Source organism: Perca fluviatilis, chromosome 19 (assembly GCF_010015445.1).
Source record: "Perca fluviatilis chromosome 19, GENO_Pfluv_1.0, whole genome shotgun sequence".
NCBI lineage: Eukaryota > Metazoa > Chordata > Actinopteri > Perciformes > Percidae > Perca > Perca fluviatilis.
This window is the reverse complement of record NC_053130.1, coordinates 21,546,826-21,565,252: the sequence shown is the minus strand read 5'-3', so window position 1 is coordinate 21,565,252 and position 18,427 is coordinate 21,546,826. Positions and strand designations below refer to the sequence as shown.

General features: G+C 39.5%; 2 protein-coding genes across 6 annotated transcripts; both read right to left on the bottom strand.

Annotated features, from left to right (window-relative positions):
- Positions 1-495: 495 nt before the first annotated feature.
- si:ch211-130h14.4 lies at positions 496-13,814 on the bottom strand. Of its 5 annotated transcripts, none has more exons than XM_039784751.1 (13): positions 13,694-13,814; positions 11,078-11,185; positions 10,641-10,796; positions 8,474-8,554; positions 8,205-8,343; positions 7,230-7,341; positions 4,212-4,296; positions 2,014-2,085; positions 1,814-1,917; positions 1,548-1,608; positions 1,141-1,280; positions 936-1,038; positions 496-856 (listed from the first exon to the last, which is right to left on the bottom strand). In XM_039784751.1, the coding sequence occupies exons 1-13, from the start codon at positions 13,778-13,780 to the stop codon at positions 800-802; spliced, it is 1,305 nt and encodes a 434-aa protein (XP_039640685.1). In that variant the 5' UTR covers positions 13,781-13,814; the 3' UTR covers positions 496-799. The 5 variants fall into 5 exon arrangements, with proteins under 5 accessions (XP_039640685.1, XP_039640682.1, XP_039640681.1 ...); XM_039784748.1 differs by having other exon boundaries at positions 992-1,038; positions 7,248-7,341; XM_039784747.1 differs by having other exon boundaries at positions 992-1,038; positions 13,694-13,798.
- prr18 (proline rich 18) lies at positions 13,466-16,592 on the bottom strand. Its single transcript, XM_039784753.1, has one exon. The coding sequence runs from the start codon at positions 16,391-16,393 to the stop codon at positions 15,626-15,628; it is 768 nt and encodes a 255-aa protein (XP_039640687.1). The 5' UTR covers positions 16,394-16,592; the 3' UTR covers positions 13,466-15,625.
- Between the last annotated feature and the right edge of the window lie 1,835 nt (positions 16,593-18,427).

Genomic DNA, 18,427 nt, shown 5'->3' with positions numbered 1-18,427 from the left:
TCAGTCCCTGCTGTTTCTGATTCCTTGAACTTTTAATGAGAAATGTTGCCCAATTGTTGTGATTAAAACAAAATTGCTTTAAATGTTGATGCATTTTTTTGACTGGGATATATTTAGTAAGCCACATTTTAAAGAAAGCCCCAAAATCAGAATCATAATCAGAAAAGGATTAATTGGCAAGTAAGTAACACTTACAAGGAATTTGCCTTGGTGGGTGGTGCATACATAAACATATTAAAAAGAAATAAACAAAAATAAATATGTGCAATATGGCTGTTTAAACAAGAGAAAAGGGCTGGAAACCTGAAACCATTTAGTGGGTTAGTGGGTTAAGACTGTGCCAATTAGGGGACGAAAGAAGAAGTTATTCTAATATTAATGAATTATTGAATAAATGGATGACTACATAACACTAACAAATAGATGAAAAATTACACTCTAGTGCAACAACCACATCCTTAATAATATATAATAATCACCATCACACACCAATAGTTTAATGTTATTATAGTATAACTTTTATTTCAGAATATCCAAACATGAATGTAAGGACTTTACTGTATGTATAACTAAAATCAACAATTGACATATTAAAACCATTACTTACACATAATATAGTATTATTATTGTCAGTATAAAAGTATATACTAGTAGTTAACCAGTACAACATGAAATAAACACTATAAAAAAAAGTATCTTTCATATACATAAGACATTAATGCATCCATAAACCTGCACTTTACAGATAACTGATACAATAATAACTGCACATATTCCCTGTAAACAGATGGTGATAACTTCAGTGATCTGTGTTCTCTGTATAGTTTCTCCATAGCTTGAAGCCACGGTCTATTATCTAAAGACAGAACAGAAAATTATGTGTTAAAAAACAATACAATCTTCACAATAATAATCAATCTGAGAGATAATTCTACCTCTACATGCTTTTGTTGACACACATCTTCAATGGATAAGGGATCAGGTGTCTTACGGCGGCACATTGCTGCGTCCCAAACCAGAGTCTCAAGATCTCGGTGGCTGCCAAGAAACACCCACAAATACAGAATGTCAAGTGACAATCAGTCTTTTGTCTCCAACAAAGTAAATACATGGATGATGGATGTGTGTATTGTCATGCACCTGGCTGAAGTCATTCTGCCCGACTGCTGGGGACGTGAAGGTTGGTCATTCCGGACACTTCTTGGCTGTTTCGGAGAGCAGAGAGGCGGCTGGTTGGTTTGGCTTGTCTTCCCTTGTTTGGAGTCAATGCCCGGAAGCATCTATGGAAGGATAAATATGGAAAAAAATCTCTCGCTGATTACTCAATTCATAAAACACATGATTTACATACAGACATGTAGTGCCGCAGTGTCATGCTCACAAATAACTACTGTATTCTGGTCATTTTATTCGGTGTGACCTGTTGCCATGGTGGCTTCCAGAGAAAAAAACAAACGTTAAAGGCAGATAGTGTGTGACAGCTAGGTGTTAGCTTCCATAGAGCTCTGTGGTGTTGTGTTGTGTTGTGGCTGGTTTGTGTTACTAACCAAATCTTGGTTGCCTCGCTCCTCCTGCCAGCACAGTGAGTCTGTCTCCCTGTCCAACAGTCTGGACCAGAGTTCACAGCAAGCAGAGAAAAACAAACCTCACTCAGTTTAAAGAGCAGTTGAAAGACTCCTTCAATATGCTTCTTTTCTCCTGTCTCCTCATTGGTTCTAAATGGTACTAAAAACAAAACTTCTAGAAAGGTTTCAATGATCCATGTCAGTGCATCATTTCTTTTATGTCACTGCCTGTTTGCTGAATTACCAACCTTTGGGACGAAGCCATGTTGGTTAAACAAAGATCATGCATTTGTCTCAGCCGTCTCAAGTAAATCTCTGCTTTCCTGCTCTTCTCTGGAATCTCAGGGCTAATCTGTGATTGAGAGAAAGTAGTAAACATGAGCGTTTCCCTCTGTTGTTTTGTGCTGGGCTACCACACTGGAACTAAAGGAGGCAACGGCTGACCTACCAAATCAGGCATCTTGCTCTGGAAGTTCTTCATGAAGTTAGGCTGTAGGGTTGCAAATGTGGGGGCTTTCATCTGTGGGTGGCACATATTACATTCATCTATCATTTCCTTGTCCATTAATCATTTTGTAATTTAAAAACAGACGTCCCCTTGTATACAAGCTGAGGTAACCATGGTGTAAAAGTCATGTGTGTCATAGTCAGTGTCATTTCCCACAGTCCAAGTGTCCCGTTTGGCGCCTCTCTGTCCTGCTCCAACACCCCACCCAGCGCTAACTGTCACACCAGGCCACTTCCTGATGTGGGACTGCAGCACCCACTGTGAATTAACGTTATTGATCTATATGGTGCTATATAGATCCCCAAAGCCCTTTCCCCCATCCTCAAAGGATAAAACGCAGGTGCAACTCAAATAAACTTCAGAGAACACATTCAAATCTGTATTCACTTTGCTTTGCTTCTATTACAAGTGCATGTTTGAAACCATTCAATACAAATCACTTTACTTTACTGCTAACCACTTTAAACCACGTTGTGTACTGTATTTCAAATTCTGGTATTCAAAATATGCTTTAATTGATCTTATAGTTTGGCATTGATGTGTGATAAAGTAGTTTATATGTGTAGATTGATTTGTAGATTGATGTAAACTTCTATGCAATAACAAAGTTTCAAGTCTGGCTGCCAGCTAATTGTTATGTTGAAATAAATGGAAGCCAACATTCATGTTGTGAAAAAAACATATATAAAGCACTTTGGAAAACTGTTGGCAGTCATAAAAACTATACATAATGTGTAGTAAATGGGATTAAAGATGCCGAAACACAGGTATTGTCCTTTACTATGTCCTCATTAACTTATCACATAAATATAGTGGATTAAATCATTGAAGAACATGACAATATAATGTAATTCAAATAAATATGAGCAAAAATCACCATTGACTTAAGCCAACACCTCCCTGACACTGTTTTTATAAGGCTTAAAAGGAAGGTAGTACTTTTTTGCAGAGTAATTGAGCTGTATCCATGCACATATTATTGTGAGGTAAACAAGAAAGTAAGGTGCCTCACAAACATTTAAAGCCTGAACCTGTATCGACACCCCAAAGATGTTAATAGGTGTGACAGGCCTCTCCGCCAGAGGAGGATCTGAGATGTCAGCACGGAGCTGTGGTGAGTAATACTTCTGCATGTCTGCTGGCTTTCACCAGTCTCGTCTGACCACTGTTTGCCTTCCCCTGCTCTCCCTCCAGCCAGGCTCATCCTCTGTTTGCTCAGGCCCGTTTTGACACAGAGGTGAGAGAAAAATGAGTCCTGCGTGTTTGTCCGTATATGCTCATCTCGGCACCTGAGCATAACCTCATCTCCAAAGTCTCTTTACCAGCCTCTCTCCTGATCTCTCTGAAGATGTGAAATAGTGCTCTATATTACCTTTTTATATCCTGTTTCTGCCTTCTTTAATTAATAAAAATAAATAAATGAGATGTCATAATTTGATCAATAAATTTAACAAGTCTTCTGTTCGTTATGTTATAGGCATGGTGAGCCTTTTCCTTGACACAAGCTACAATTATACTCTGATTTGTCAAGAAAATACACCTACCAGCACCTTTAAAACTCACTTTAATGAACACCTTATATCTCGTAGTGTACCAAAGTGTAAAAACAACTACTTGTGGTTTTACAGGGGGTTATGTGCTGGATTATTTCCTTGCCGGGAGCAGTGACTTTCACTGACATGCATCCAGCAAAGATTCCACATAAAACCACACATTGTTGTTTAAACACATTTTTTTATGTTTTAAAAAAACAAGATGTAATGTGTTAGTTAGTGAACTTTTAAGGTGCTGCTAGGCAGATTTTGTTACTTTTGGACAGAACCAGGCTAGCTGTTTCCCCCTGCTTTCAGTCTTTACGCTAAAATATCTGCAAACTATTCCTTTAATATTTTGTTTAATGTTACATACACATTTGTGGGAGAAAATAGGGGAACCGAAAACGAAAGCTAAGCTAACTGCAAAGAAGATGAAAAAATATTAAGCCTACAGTAATGCATTTTACTGCTGAGTGTATTCTATCAGTGTGGGTTTATGTGTGTTGGTTTGAGGAGGCAGTTGGGTGATCACTGCTCCAGGTGTGTTTGCCTCTCACTGCCCTTGTTAAGTGGGATTACTGCCCCTGTGGATTTGACGCTAACCTTGGGAAACATTTGCTCAATTTCATCCTTCTCCTGGCTGCCACCGAAGATCAGCTCTGCCGAACCAGAGCCTTGCTCTAATAACCTACACACAAAAAAAAATTAGTCCATTTTACAGCTGGAAGAACATAAGACCATCAACAGGTAATCATACTTTAACCTAATTGATAATTAGTGAGGAAAACGGTGTCAAAACATCTTTATCGTCCGGTTATCTTGCTTACTGCTGGGATGTCTGACCTGCACACAAAATGTCAGGTTGTTAATATATTCCTAATGGTGTGCTACTTCTCAAGAGCAGCCATAGTGTGGTGCAGCTCACACCCAATAACACTGCGCACTCGGGTGACAACACACTTTGTCTGCTGGGTGCAAAATGGCTTCAGGGAGGACTCCTGAGCAAGGCAGCGTTTACTCACAGGACAGTGCAGCAGGTAACAGATCTATACAAACCCCATGAGCTGCACAGGAGGAGGAATGAGGATGTGGAACTGTGCACTCATTTATGTATAATATAATAAGATTGAAGAAGCATTGACAAATAAGATACAAAAACTCTGATAACTCAATAAAAATGTTGCCTACAAAATAAAGAGGCCAGCTCTGTCTTATGTACATTTTCCACTGATTGAAGTCAATTTATAGTAATAGACATGGTATCTTCTGGCCAATCTAATTTTGTGGACCTGTAATGCATACTTGTGAAATTCAACATGTTGAAGAGACCATGACCAGATGGCCACAAAGATAGCAAATTACTGCCTCAACTGTCCAATAAATCATAGCAGCTAATAATAATCATATAAATAGCCACAAAGCAGAGCAGATTGGATGAATTGGCTCCTTACTTAAAAACATAAACAAAGACTTTGAAGACTCCATATTTTCAGCTTCAGCTCTAATTGCTTTTATTTTGGGTATTTCTTATGGATGTGGGGAATGTGCCTGTGGCACAGTCAGGTTGGGGGCGCAGGGGGACCGCTGTCTCACCTTGTTTGTCTGTGAGGCGGTGAGATTTCACACTGATGGAGGACTTGTCAGCGCAAGCCTTCACTCGCCTTCTTACCAAGCTCCTAATGTCCCCAAGCCAATGTGCTGGTTAACGGTGGCAGCCTGGTGCTAACATCATACATGCTCCTACTAAACAGAGTTCAGCCCTAATTAACAACAAGGGTGGCAGTGGCCAACACTGTTCTGTTATACATTCACAATATGTAAACACAAAGGACGCTGAAGGTGCAAAAATGTAATGTGGATCTGAACATCATCCAGCAAATAAAGTGGTATAGTATAATTTGTATTTGAAACTGACAGCACTTATGTTAATCGCCAGGTGTTTGACTGTTAAAGAGACAATGGCAGAAAGCCCTCACAATTAGGGAAAAAGAAATGTGTTTGAGATTTCTTTCTCTCCTTTTCTCTAATTTTCTGAGAATGGATGTGCTGAAAGAAGCGTAAGTTTCAGTTTAAGTGTAAGCGCTGAATGAAGTTGAAGTGTGAATTTAAGTGTAAGTGCTAAGTGAAGAGTCAGTTGAAGTGAAATTGCTAAAAGGAGTTGAAAACTGAAGTTTGAAAACTGCAAGAAGTTGAAATGTCAGTCGATATTAGGTGACAAATTGAGCTGAAGTGTCAGTTGAAGTGGAAGACCTGAAAGAAATGAATGGTGGTTAGAGTGTATGAACTGAAAGATGATCTCAGTTAGTGGGTCAGCTAAAGAAAAAGCAAAATCTTCAATAAAGTTTCTTAAAACTGAAGCATTTGTAGTAAATCATTCATAATAATAGGGATAATGCTTGTATAACTAGTGATGAGTGGAACCACAATACAACTCTAACTCTCTAAGCTCTCAGATTATCTCTGCCACTTTTTGGTAAATGGCTTTGCTGTTTGCCTGGAAGCTCATACAGCTTTAAATGAGAAGGAACTCTCCAAACAGTTCAACATCTGCTCGCAGTGCAGGCATTAGGTGACACCACTGGCCCAATTGCTATATCTCTTTTGTAGTGGACATAATTACAACATTTTCCCCTGGATGATGTTTGTCAGAGTCAAAGCGACCGTCCGAGGAGGTGAGTCTCCACAACAGCAGGGTCAGCTTGTGTTTGGTCATCTCACTTCTACGTGAGTAATCAGCTCTCTGCTCCAGGAGGGTCCATGCTAAACAAGCCTCCAGTGGAGTCGTGTTTGTTCTTAAAGGCAGTGCAAACAGAGATCCAGAGTGCTTACAGTTTTAGACCAAAGGCCTTTACAAATGAGTAGGCCTACCATCTCCCTGCTGGCCCACCACAACCTGCATCTTTGACACCTAAAACCTGAGACATGTACTGTATGCCCTTAACAAAGGATCTTATCTTATCTTAAATATACACAATAAACTACCAGATGATTGATGAAATTGTATCCTGCTACCTAATATTAGACAAATAAACTCAAGACTTATATGTTGTGTCACTTTCAAGCAATAGTGTGAAATCTTGGGAAATACGCCCATTTGCTTTCTTGCGAAGAGTTAGCGTTAGTTGAGAAGTTCGACACCACTCTCATGTCTGTACAATAAGACTAAACAACAGCCAAGGGGCTAGTTAGATGAGCTTATAGTTCAGAGTTTGTTCACTTTATCTTTTACAGATTAAAGAAACAAAATATGTGTTTAGATAATAATTAATATTTATAATAATTAGTGAGTTTTAGAGGCAGATTTTGTTAGCTTTGGAAAAAGCCAAACTAGCTGTTTCACCCTGTTTCCGGGCTTTATGCTAAGCTTAGCTAACCGGCTTCTGGCTCTAGACTTATATTTAACGGACAGATATGAGTGTGTGGCATCAACCTTCTCTTCTCTTCTAACTCTTGGCAAGAAAGCAAATAAGCTTATGGTCCAAAATGTCAAATTATTGCTTTAAAAGTACCGAATGATGCAGTTTAAAAAAAAAAAAAAAAAAAACGCAGAGAAAATGATTATTTGAATAAAATAATTGTTCAGTGGTCAATACTCAAGAAAATCTAATGCAGACGTATTACAGTGTAGGCAGTCTCCACCTGGAGTGTTCCTCATGTTCTCTCTCTTTAGCGGTGCAGGGATGTTTTTCTGAGATTTGAGTCATCAAATCTGCTGCAGGTCTGCTCTCCAGCACTGTTAACACAGATACACATACAAAGTAACTATTGTTTTTCCCATAATAGATCTAGAAAGAAAGTTGTATATATATATATATATATATATATATATATATATATATATATATATATATATATATAAATAATATCCACACCACCCCACAAAGTGAGTACACCCCTCACATTTTAGTAAATATTTCATTATATCTTTTAATGGGACAACACTGAAGCAATGACACTTTGCTACAATGTAAAGTATTAAGTGTACAGCTTGTGTAACAGTGTAAATGTGCTGTCCCCTCAAAATAACTCAACACACAGTCATTAATGTCTAAACCGCTGAGTACTAAAGTGAGTACACCCCTATGTTAAATTCCCATAGAGAGAGGCAGATTATTTTTTTTTAAGGCCAGTTATTTCATGGATCCAGGATACTATGCATCCTGATAAAGTTCCCTTGGCCTTTGGAATTAAAATAGCCCCACATCATCACATACCCTTCACCATACCTAGAGATTGGCATGGGGTACTTTCCATAAAACCATCTCTCAATGCAACTCAAACCAGCTATTAGGCTAACTGAAATAAAACCATTCAACACTCACTTTTGTTGCCAGCGGTTTAGACATTAATGACTGTGTGTTGAGTTATTTTGAGGGGACAGCACATTTACACTGTTATACAAGCTGTACACTTAATACTTTACATTGTAGCAAAGTGTAATTTCTTCAGTGTCCCATTAAAAGATATAATGAACTATTTACTAAAATGTGAGGGGTGTACTCACTTTTGTGAGATACTGTATATATATATATATATATATATATATATATATATATATATATATATATATATATATCAATCAAAGTGTAACTCAACTCTTTTTCCTGACATCCTCCACACTTTTATGGAGCTGTGATGGGTGACGGTTATATGTGATGCACCTATAAAAGTTCTCCAAGTCATGATGGGTTTTTAGATGTCCACGCTCAGCTAACTGCTTCTGGAGGTCAAAAATCTCAGAAAATAGATACAGTGACAGAACGCTTTGATGAATGTCACAGTGAGGGATGTAACATCAATCAATGACGGATTAAAGCGGATTAAAGTCAGTTGTCATATACTTCCGGTACTGGGACAAAACCTACCATGTAATAGCTGGTTTTAGGGAGGGACTTCAGGTATGAGTCATTGTGCTGCAGCTTGGAGAAGGCCAACTTCTTTTGTTTCTGAGTAGAGAAGAAAAGAGACGGAGGCAGACAGACAGACAGTCAGAGAAGGACAGAGAGGTGTGGGAATAAGAGATTTAAAGTGAGCCTCCCTTGTTTCAGGGGCTGGGAAACAGAGTACACAGAACAAATGAGAAGTAAACATGCAACCACAGGAAGCCATTAATAGCAGCAAGGACCAATTAGGCCCCAGCAGGTGTTCTTGCCATTGCCTGCTTTGGTCCTGCCTCACTTCTGTGTCTGTGACAGAGCCTTTCGATCCGAGCTGAGGAAACAACGGGTAGTTTCATTTGCTCAGCCATTTGAAACAAAGGAGTCCTACTGGAGGGCCTCTATAGTCCTTTATAGTGCTCTTTTGGTCCCCCCCCCCCACCAAGTGCAAGTCATTAGAGAGGACAATTACATCCTCCAAGCTCAACTTTTACAGGAGGGGAAGATAAGACAGGATCTCTCTCCTGTTAAAGCCCCTCTATGCAGGCACTCTCTAAAGCTTATTGATCTTTTCACACCCTGTCAGAACAGAGACGAGTCAAAATTAAAGTCAATCACAGAAACTATGTCAGAAGGAGAATTATACACAAGAACAGGAAATTAAATTTGCAAAGGAGAAAAAAAGAAGTCAAAAAATGTATGGTAGTGAAAAAGGGCCATAAAAAGTCCTATAAACAACTTAATACCTAAATGTGAGATGTCACTGCTGAATTAGAAGCACTGACATATTTTACTTTAAAAATTATATGTCTGAATTTGTGGTTTGAATCCCGCTCTTACAAATATCTAGAGAATTTCAAAACGTGATTTCAAGTATTTTCAAGGGTTCACCAATTTATGCAGAAAATTAAATTGTCCAATGTTCAAAAATCTTTATTTAAAGCGACTATAAAAAATGTTTTTATTTTATAATGAGAATATATCAAATGACAAGGTAAAAACAATGTGACAATGCGAAAGGGATCACTCATAATGAAAACAATGAAACGGCAAAACGTGAAATTACCTTCTGTACATTTCAAAGAGGAAAGAGGATTCAAACCATTTAGATGAGATGGTTTTCAAAATAAAATATTTCAATGCGATAACTTCAACAGTAATTATTTAATAGTTTATTATTAAGTATTCTGTTGTTTATAAGATTCTAATTATTACGCCTTTCTTTGCTTCCACAGATTGAACCAAAAACACTTGCAAATAATTTGTTTTATCTGCAGCAAGCAACATTTGACTAAATAATAATAGTTGCTACAGAAGTCACATTCAGCAACAGTGTTAGCCTGCTATACATACTGTGCAGGACTTAAAGACTCACAGGATTAAGTTGTAAACTGCAGCTGCAATTGTTTTAATGATATGCACGTCACTTGAAGAGTAAAAGAGAAAGTGGAGGTGTTGTAGTGAAAACAGGGAGGCTTTGATTTGCAGGGTTGTGTATTTGAGCCCAGACAAAGTGTAGTGCAGTGGTAGGTAAATAGGGGCCTGTGGGCCGAATTAGGCCATCCAGCCTAATACTTGGCCCCCTGATGGAAGATGAAGTTTTGACTTTCATAGTTTACGTCATGCCCTAAGATAAAGTCCCAAAACAAACAAGTTTGAAAAAATACAGACCTGTTTCCATTGTGCCTGTAAACAATCGCATTATGAAAAATACTGACAAAACTGGCCCATGGATGGACGTAATCTCTGACCCCCAGTCGTATATGTAGAAAGAAAACCAGAACGTACAGTCAAGACTGGATGACCAATTCATTTCATATCAGATTGTTTTGGGTATTTTTTTACCCCCCGAAAGTTAGTGGTACAGGTATAGTAATGGTGTGATAACACTGCACGCAACTAATAGAACAATAAACTGGAAAAAGTGAATCATAGCTGGGCGATATCAGAGACAGCAACGATTAAGGTATATAATCTTATGAGTTTAATACATTAAAAATGTAATCTGTCATAAATAACATCACCACAAGGAAAACACTGGTCTCTCATTTGAAACCATTAAATGTAAATGTCAGACAGAGTTTGACCTCTGCAATTCATGCACATGACTCAAATAAAGCACTCAGTTCTGCAACCTTAAGTTTCAATGATTTACCCGCTTAGTTTCATTCTCTGACTTTGCTCGGGCTGTCTCATCTCTCTGCTGCAGCAGTAATCTTTGTGAGTGGACCTTGTCCTTGAGCAGGGCAGCATAGCGGAGACCGAGAGCATCTCGGAGACGGTGCAGGTTCCTGTAGGCCTCTAGATGGCGCTGGAGGATAAACAAAGAAAAGGAACAGACACTAACTGAAGGGAAAAGAGCTATTTAAAAAAAAAAAGAGAGAATGGAGGCAGAGAGCCATGCTTTAGTATTGACTACAGACAAGGAGATGGGGAAATTATTGATCACTGGTCAAAGACCAGTGGCCATTTCATTCTTAAATGTTCTCTCACTGCATCATTGTGCCTTCTCCGCAGACGGCAACAGAACAAGTGTCTTCGTGACTTTGAAAGTATCTTAAACATTCTATCATTGGTACAGTATTTATCAACCTGCTCGAGCTGAGCCTGACGCCAGGCCTTGGCCTCTTGGTCCGGGTCTGGAACGCTGTCACCCATTGCCTTCCTCCTCCAGGGCTCCGCTTTGACATCAACCCCTGCCTGTCAACAGTAAAAACCCAATTTAGATGCTGTGGGAGTGATTCAGTCAGCTTGCCTGAAGATGATTTAAAAAAAGGAATGCATTTTTGGTAATCCCTCTTGTCTGCCAGCAGCAACCTCCCACACAACTTCCTGATATTGTGTCCTTGCTGACGATAAGCAGGAGGAATATGCCCACTTCCTCTCCTACAAAGCCCCCCATCGTATTTCCTGTCTCTAGAAAACAATTTTGTAAGGCTGTGATCTGCCCTAAGCATATTATTGGGCAACAGTGTCCTCATTTAATCCTGATGAAGACCGATACCCAACAGATGTTGCAGAGGGAGGTTTTAGAGACAGATTTCAACTACTACATCTTTAGGCAATTTTCTTGTCTCGGAGTATAAAGATAAAATATAAGATTAAAAGGAATGCAAAATATGGATCATGTTACCAAAAGAATGCAAGGCTAATGGTGGTAACAGCATGCATGCCAAAGCAGATTAAGTACACAGAAAAACATGGAGCTACTTGTTCCCTTTAATAACCCTTAAATGAAGATTGCTTTAGCTTTAATGGCAGGACTGTACTCTCTGATCCAAGTCTTCTCTCTGAGGTTGCCCTGGTTCTGGGAAATGCCTTGTTCCCAACAGGCTGCCACTAAATGACACATTAAGTTTATGGGCTGAGTCTGTTCAGGAAGTGTCTGCTTTGTCTTTTCTCACAAAAGCTGCTGGAAACACGGGATTTATCAGTTGGGTTGCCATAGTAATACTGTATTGGCAGAGCAAAGGGACCTGCAGTTCTTTTGCTCTCACTGTTGTGTGTATCAGTGTCAGTGACGGGGCGAAGGCAGCATCCATCTGTGCTATCCTGCCACTATAAATCAGTGGAGGATAATGCAGCCATACCGTACCACATCACCCCAGACAGTGATCATGATACTGCAGGGAGGTGGACAGAAGCATGTGGCCATTTTTTTTTTTTTACTCTAGCTCCAAAGATTTACAGTTTTTCTGAATTGCTAAAACACTAAACCCCATTCTCTGAACCAAATGCTCAGTGGCCTAAACTCATTTGTCAAATCAATCACTCTTTTTGCAAAACTCTCACTCTCTAAAACGCATTTCACACTGTGATGTACTTTTGTTGCAAAATGGTTAACACAGGCAGCAAAAGTGAAACACAACTACAACACATTTGTCATCGTTTACCCAAGACGACTCAAAACCAATTGTAGAGAATATAAGCCAGTTCAGAGTGCACAGGTGGCACAGGAGCATTAAATAAGTTTTTTTTTTGCGGTTTCACAATATTTTTCAGTGTACTGTCATGTGCTTTTCGTTTTGTTTTCTTTGTTCTTTGGCCTTATGCAGTTGGACTACTGTATTGTTCTACAAGTGGCTAATATACAGATATTCAATATTTTAGTACTTGCAATATACAAGATATTCACTGTACAAGTTGTGATATACTTTTGTTTTCATTGCAAAATGTGTTTACTGTATGAAATACTGTGGAAAAAAAGAAGAATTCTGTAACTATATGACCTGCACACTGTGACTCAAGTTTTTTAGGTAATGTCTAATGAATGCTCTGTAGTATTTAGTTATTAACTGGCATTATATGATTGTTTGATTTTGCCAGCAGAGTCAGATGTTTTTGTGAATATAGTTTGAGAATTTGGTTTTGTATTTACAGTTTTGAAAAAATGGGTGAGGGTTTCATGAAATGTGTCTTAGCAATCGAGAAAAAAATAAAGAAATTAGATGTTGCAGGTGTAAACAGAAACAGTTTGTGTGTGGCAGAGGATGAAAAGAGAGAACTAACAACTCCCAATGTAAAAGACCTTGAAGGGCAGTTTGGAAAAAGTGTTTCCACTTGTTGTAACCAAGCCGACTGTCTCAACTTGTTGCCAGCTCCTTCTCCTTTAAATTCTACTTTTCCGGTTCAATACAAATAGCCTATTTGAGCTACTTTAGACACACTAATACAGCTCTCTCTCTCACCCTCCAGGACAGACACAGTCATGAATAGCTCAGCTTCAGGCCTAAACCAGACAGCAGTGAATACCAGAGAGAGGCACATAAACAAGGCCACAATTGAAATGACACAATAGAGGAGGATTACATTACTCTCAGTCACCGAGCCAGTAGATATCATCATCACACGAGCCACGGAGAACCAAACGGGTCTTGGTACACGCTGAACCGTATGGGTCTTGGTACACGCTGCGCTGGCTCAGCCATGATCTCAGTCCGCAACATGCGACAATAAAACCCCTTTGTGACACTGAATGGGAACATCTGAACAGACATGATGCTTTATTCTGGCAGCTTGTTTGTCTACTCAAATGACATCTGTAATGCCATGTACTGTACCACAATAACAACGTATACAGGACACATACCGTATCTGGCACCTGATTACTCCATGTATAGCCATTCCTGAATAACATGTAATTTAACAGGATAACAGCGGAATAAAATATGAAATTCTCAGTGCTGATGAACGGGTTATATAAAATACCTTTCTGACAGCAACAGGTAATAAGTATTCATCCGAAATAGAGGGCAGAGTGCTTGCTTGATGAACGTTTTTGCACTCAGCTCTCATAGCAAATCCACCGTTGAGGGAACCTTTAAAGAAAAGATTGTTGACATCAAATTCCCAAATAACAAATAATATCAAACGACAATGTTACCTGAGGTTATAAATCATTTTTTTAAAATAGCTTACCAGTTGTTGGTGTGTGGGCTTTTCAAACACTCTAATGTCTTAAAGGTTGCACTCCTCTGTCTTGTGTGTGGCTTTAAAGTGGACCACACTCAGTGTAAAACTGTGGTTACCAAGTTACAGAGAACAATGGAAAAAGAGTTCAACCTTATTGCAGGGAACATTCACACTGTACACACAAACCCACCTATATGTTATGACCCTGCATGAAGATTTAATTTGTGTCCAAGGATGGCATGTGACTGCAGTTTCCTTGGAAGTTCCTCTCTAATTTTCAATACAATAAAACATAGGTAGCGGAAAAGAACCAAGAAAGAAGCGAAAATTGTCTTTATAGCCTAATTTCTCTTTAACTCTGGTTTATCGTATTCAGCTTTTTGTTGTTGCTAAAAACAGTCAAATACTGGTTTGTTTCGAAGCCCTCAACTGGTCCCTGACCAGCTGTTTCTCTCTCAGGAGTAGGCTACGTAGGGTTCATTACTACTTATAGCATTAACATAGTTCTTATAGCTCAGTGAGTACCACATGAGTATGGGAATGTAAGGATTAAGCTCTCAGTTCAAACTGGGCATACCTTTGCTGCAAACCATATAGTTGTGGCACTTTGGGTGAAATTAACTCCCAGATATTTGGTACCAACACTATTTATCTCTCGTAGCTACATGCATTGTTTTGTTAGATATAACAAAAGTAAAGCAGACTGGAGGTAATTTCCTGAAGGGATCATGCACCTGGGCCCCACAGTACACTGGTCAGCTCTGCTTAACAGGATATCTGAGAAGCTTAGGACACTAATGCCTGGATGGCCTCAGGTAGCTACAGTGGCAACAAAAGATCCTTTAAAATACAATCTGGGAAATGGCCAGACTGTAAAAGAAATCTAAGTGACTGCAAATCAGCATTATGTAACAGACTCATTCAAAAGGCACAACACAAATCAGCTTTGAAAAGATTTAAAACGGTCAGTGACACTTGCAAGATTAAGAAAAAAAAACATTTTTACTTCAAATGGCAAAAAAAAAATCATCAGCTGAGAAAACGTTTGACAGTACAAATATTTAGTGAATATGAAATACTGTACATCGCTGATAAATCCCTACAAAGGTAACCCTCTTATTAGAGGAAAATAAACAGTCCAGTTTGGTTTCAGCAGCAGGCGCATATAAAGCCCTGTTGTTGACACCTTATTGTTCTCCAACACAAAGGAACGGTTTCGCGTCCCTTTACGCAAACCCCTCTTCCAATCCACAGGCGCCCCACTGAAAACAAAAACCATGTGCAAAGGACAAGAATATCAAGGTATTCAGTTCAAACTTCAACAAAACATCGAACAGTCATTAAACTCGCAAAGCAACGTCCCTGTGAACCATAAGAAGCACTGTTGGCTGAGCCACAGGCTGTAATTAAGCTTTAACATCTTATTTTTGTTGAGGCGAGAGGATGTCAAACGCCCTCTTATTCCTATGCAAGTTACTCATCTATTTTCATGTTTCATCAATTTTCTTCATTTTTGTGTGACAACTATTTTAGTGCATAACCCCGAAACAAATTGGCATTCCTCTGGAGTGGATTTTATCGCCTCAGTCGCTAATCGTTTAATTTGCAGGAGTCAGACTTAAGATACCATTGCAGCAGGCCTACATCGGTAGCCTATCGGTGTGCGCTTTTCATGAGTCCATCATCACGTCAGTCAGCTGTTTAGAAAATGAAATATGAAGTCAGGCGTCAGCAGCCTTTAAGGTGCGGGAGTGCAGAAAGTTTGTCGACTTTTCCCAAAGCAGCGGCATTTTCGACCCCTTTGAGCCACTCTTTACATTTCCTCACAACAGTCTCGTCCACATCTCCATCCTCTTCTTCATACTCTACATCGTCGTACTTATACTGATCATTCAAAAGAGATATTTTAACGATGGCTGTAATGTCCTGCTCGGCGCTTTCCACTTTGGCGACAGGAGCGCAGCCCTTGGACGCTCCGTGCGCCTTTTTGGATGGAAAAACTCGCCTGTGCCGAAAGTCCGCGGAGGCGCAACACTTCTGCTGCTTTGCCATCATCTGCTTTTCTAGATTCCGTTTTTGGATGACAAGAATGGCTTCAGGGGTGAGACTGAGAGTAAACTGAATCTCCTTCTTCCCTTCCTCTTTGCCCTGGAGGTGTCTGGCGGAGTCCATGGAGCTGGAGCGCCTGACTCCTTCAGACGAGTCCTGAGGTTTGGGTACCGACAGCCAGGAGCTCTTTCCCTGGGTCTCCTGGCCGGCACACGCCTTCTGAGCTGGGCCTCTACTCTTCTCTTGCTGGGATTTTCGCCCCAAATTCCTTAAATTCGCCGATGTCCAAGAAGATGACTGCTTCTCCTTCTCGGACCCACCTTTCTCTCCGCCGGATTTGCTGGTGAGCTCATTGTGAGGAGGCACTCCGTTGGCTTTCTTTTTCCCGAATAGTTCCCTGCCAGGAGAGGAGATCCGCTGGTGGAGGCTGATGGGCGGAAAAGGCATTTTTGTGGCTGGAAGTGATCAGGATACAAAAACGTGCAAATGTTCAGAGTGCAGACGAGTAAGCCCTGCATGCGCAAAGCGACGAGCGGCGCTCTGCGGGCATTATCCAACAGCGGGGAGGAGAGAGGCTGTAGTGCACCTGTTGTCCACACTAACTGGAGTTCAACTGGTGCACACACACACGGCCTGGCTGCTTTATGATGGAGCTGGCAGGAAGGCGTGGTCAGGAGAAGCACCAAACAAAGCCAGGAAAAAACTGTGGTGATGTCATTTCATAATTTCCAATAACTTCCTGAAGCGATGAGCGACATCCACCTCATCTTTTCTCACAGCGCCTCTGCTGTTTTAGTCATTGGAAACACAATTTGTTTAATAGATAACCAGTCTAAATAATATCGATCATATGGTATGAACTATGGTGTAAGTGGATCAATTTATAACCTAAAAGTGATCACAGGTATTAAACGTGACACATTTTTCACCTATTTTTAAAGGGTTAAATTGTAACTTCAAATAGACAAATTCATAAGAAATTAAGCAGAAAACATACATAATTTTAAATAATTTTCTACTAAAATGTACCTCGACACTGAAACTCATTGTAAGACATGTTTACACAGCCTGTAAACACGTTTGGATTATAACAGCACTCAAAATGTGCCTTATTCATCTCGAACTCACATTCTTCAGTTAAAGTAGTCCTAGCTGTGACTATACCACCCTATACCTTACATATATATGCCCATAAAGATACTGTTTGGTGCTGTAAAATAACCCCATTCTGTCCTTGAACTAACAAACCATGTCATTGGCTCAGTCCTTTCTGTCGGTCAATATAGTCTCAAATATCAATTAACTGATCGGTTCTTCTTTCAGCCATTCAGCCTATACAAAAAAACAGAGGGATACACAAATAGTCTATGCTATTAATTTCTCTTCCTTTCTGCGGTTATCTGCACTTTCACACAGACAGTTCTGCAATTGATTCAATGTGATTTTGTTTCCCTCAGTGTGTAGGGTGTAAGAAGAAATCAATACTTCTTTCCAAATCCGTATTTGTAGACTGTTTATTTGATATTGCCTGAGGACGTTGAGATTTTACAGTTTGTGAAACATTTTGCCATTTATTATTTAGTTACTCTGTTGATATTAATAGGATGTATTTAAGTGAAAGAAATATTTTTACACTATAGTGTACAAAGGAATTGACAGGAAATAACATTTTAATGTGCAACATTGTGTCCATGGTGGTTCATATTTTCAAACATGTTTTGTTTGAATTTCTACACAATGCAGACTATTGCTGTGTTTCTGTAGCTGAAAATTTCCCAACAAAACCAAAAATCAATTTAGGCCAACAGTCCACTGACTCACTCTTGAAATAAAAAAAAAAAAACGCAGTTATTTATTCATTTTTACAAGATGAGCTGGACAAATAAGCCGAAGGGGACACACAGGCTTGTTTTATTTTAGTGGTTGTTGTGGTGTGGGATCCCTCTCCTCTCTGTCTTAACAATGGATTAGATGTAAAAAAAAGGAAACCGTTGAGAGACTAACAGATTGCTGAGGTCAGGGTACTTCCCCTCAATCCTTAAATTTTGCCGTAATCCAAAAATAGCAGGCAAAGAAAACTGATCACAAAAACAAGCTTCACTCAACAGAATTATTTTATCCCTTAGATTAATTGCTCAAGGATTTGCTGGGTGTCTGCCAAGTTAGTTGAACAAGTAGTATTGAGGGGAGATTTTGTCCATGCTAATCCACCACCACGTTATACAAGCGTCTAATCAAACTATGTGGGGGCTGCACAACAGGAAGTGAAATGCTGTTATTTAGTCGCATCAAGCAGAAAGAAAACCTGGAGGCATATTAAACCTCGAGCAAATCCTGCAGCCAATACACAGGAAAACAGGATGCACAAAACTGTTTTTAAAATCCTTTTATAGCTCCATGACTGACTGCCGGTCCAAGGTATTCTATAAAATTAAAAAAGCACACCTCCTCATCAGGATAATGTGAACATCTGCACCACAG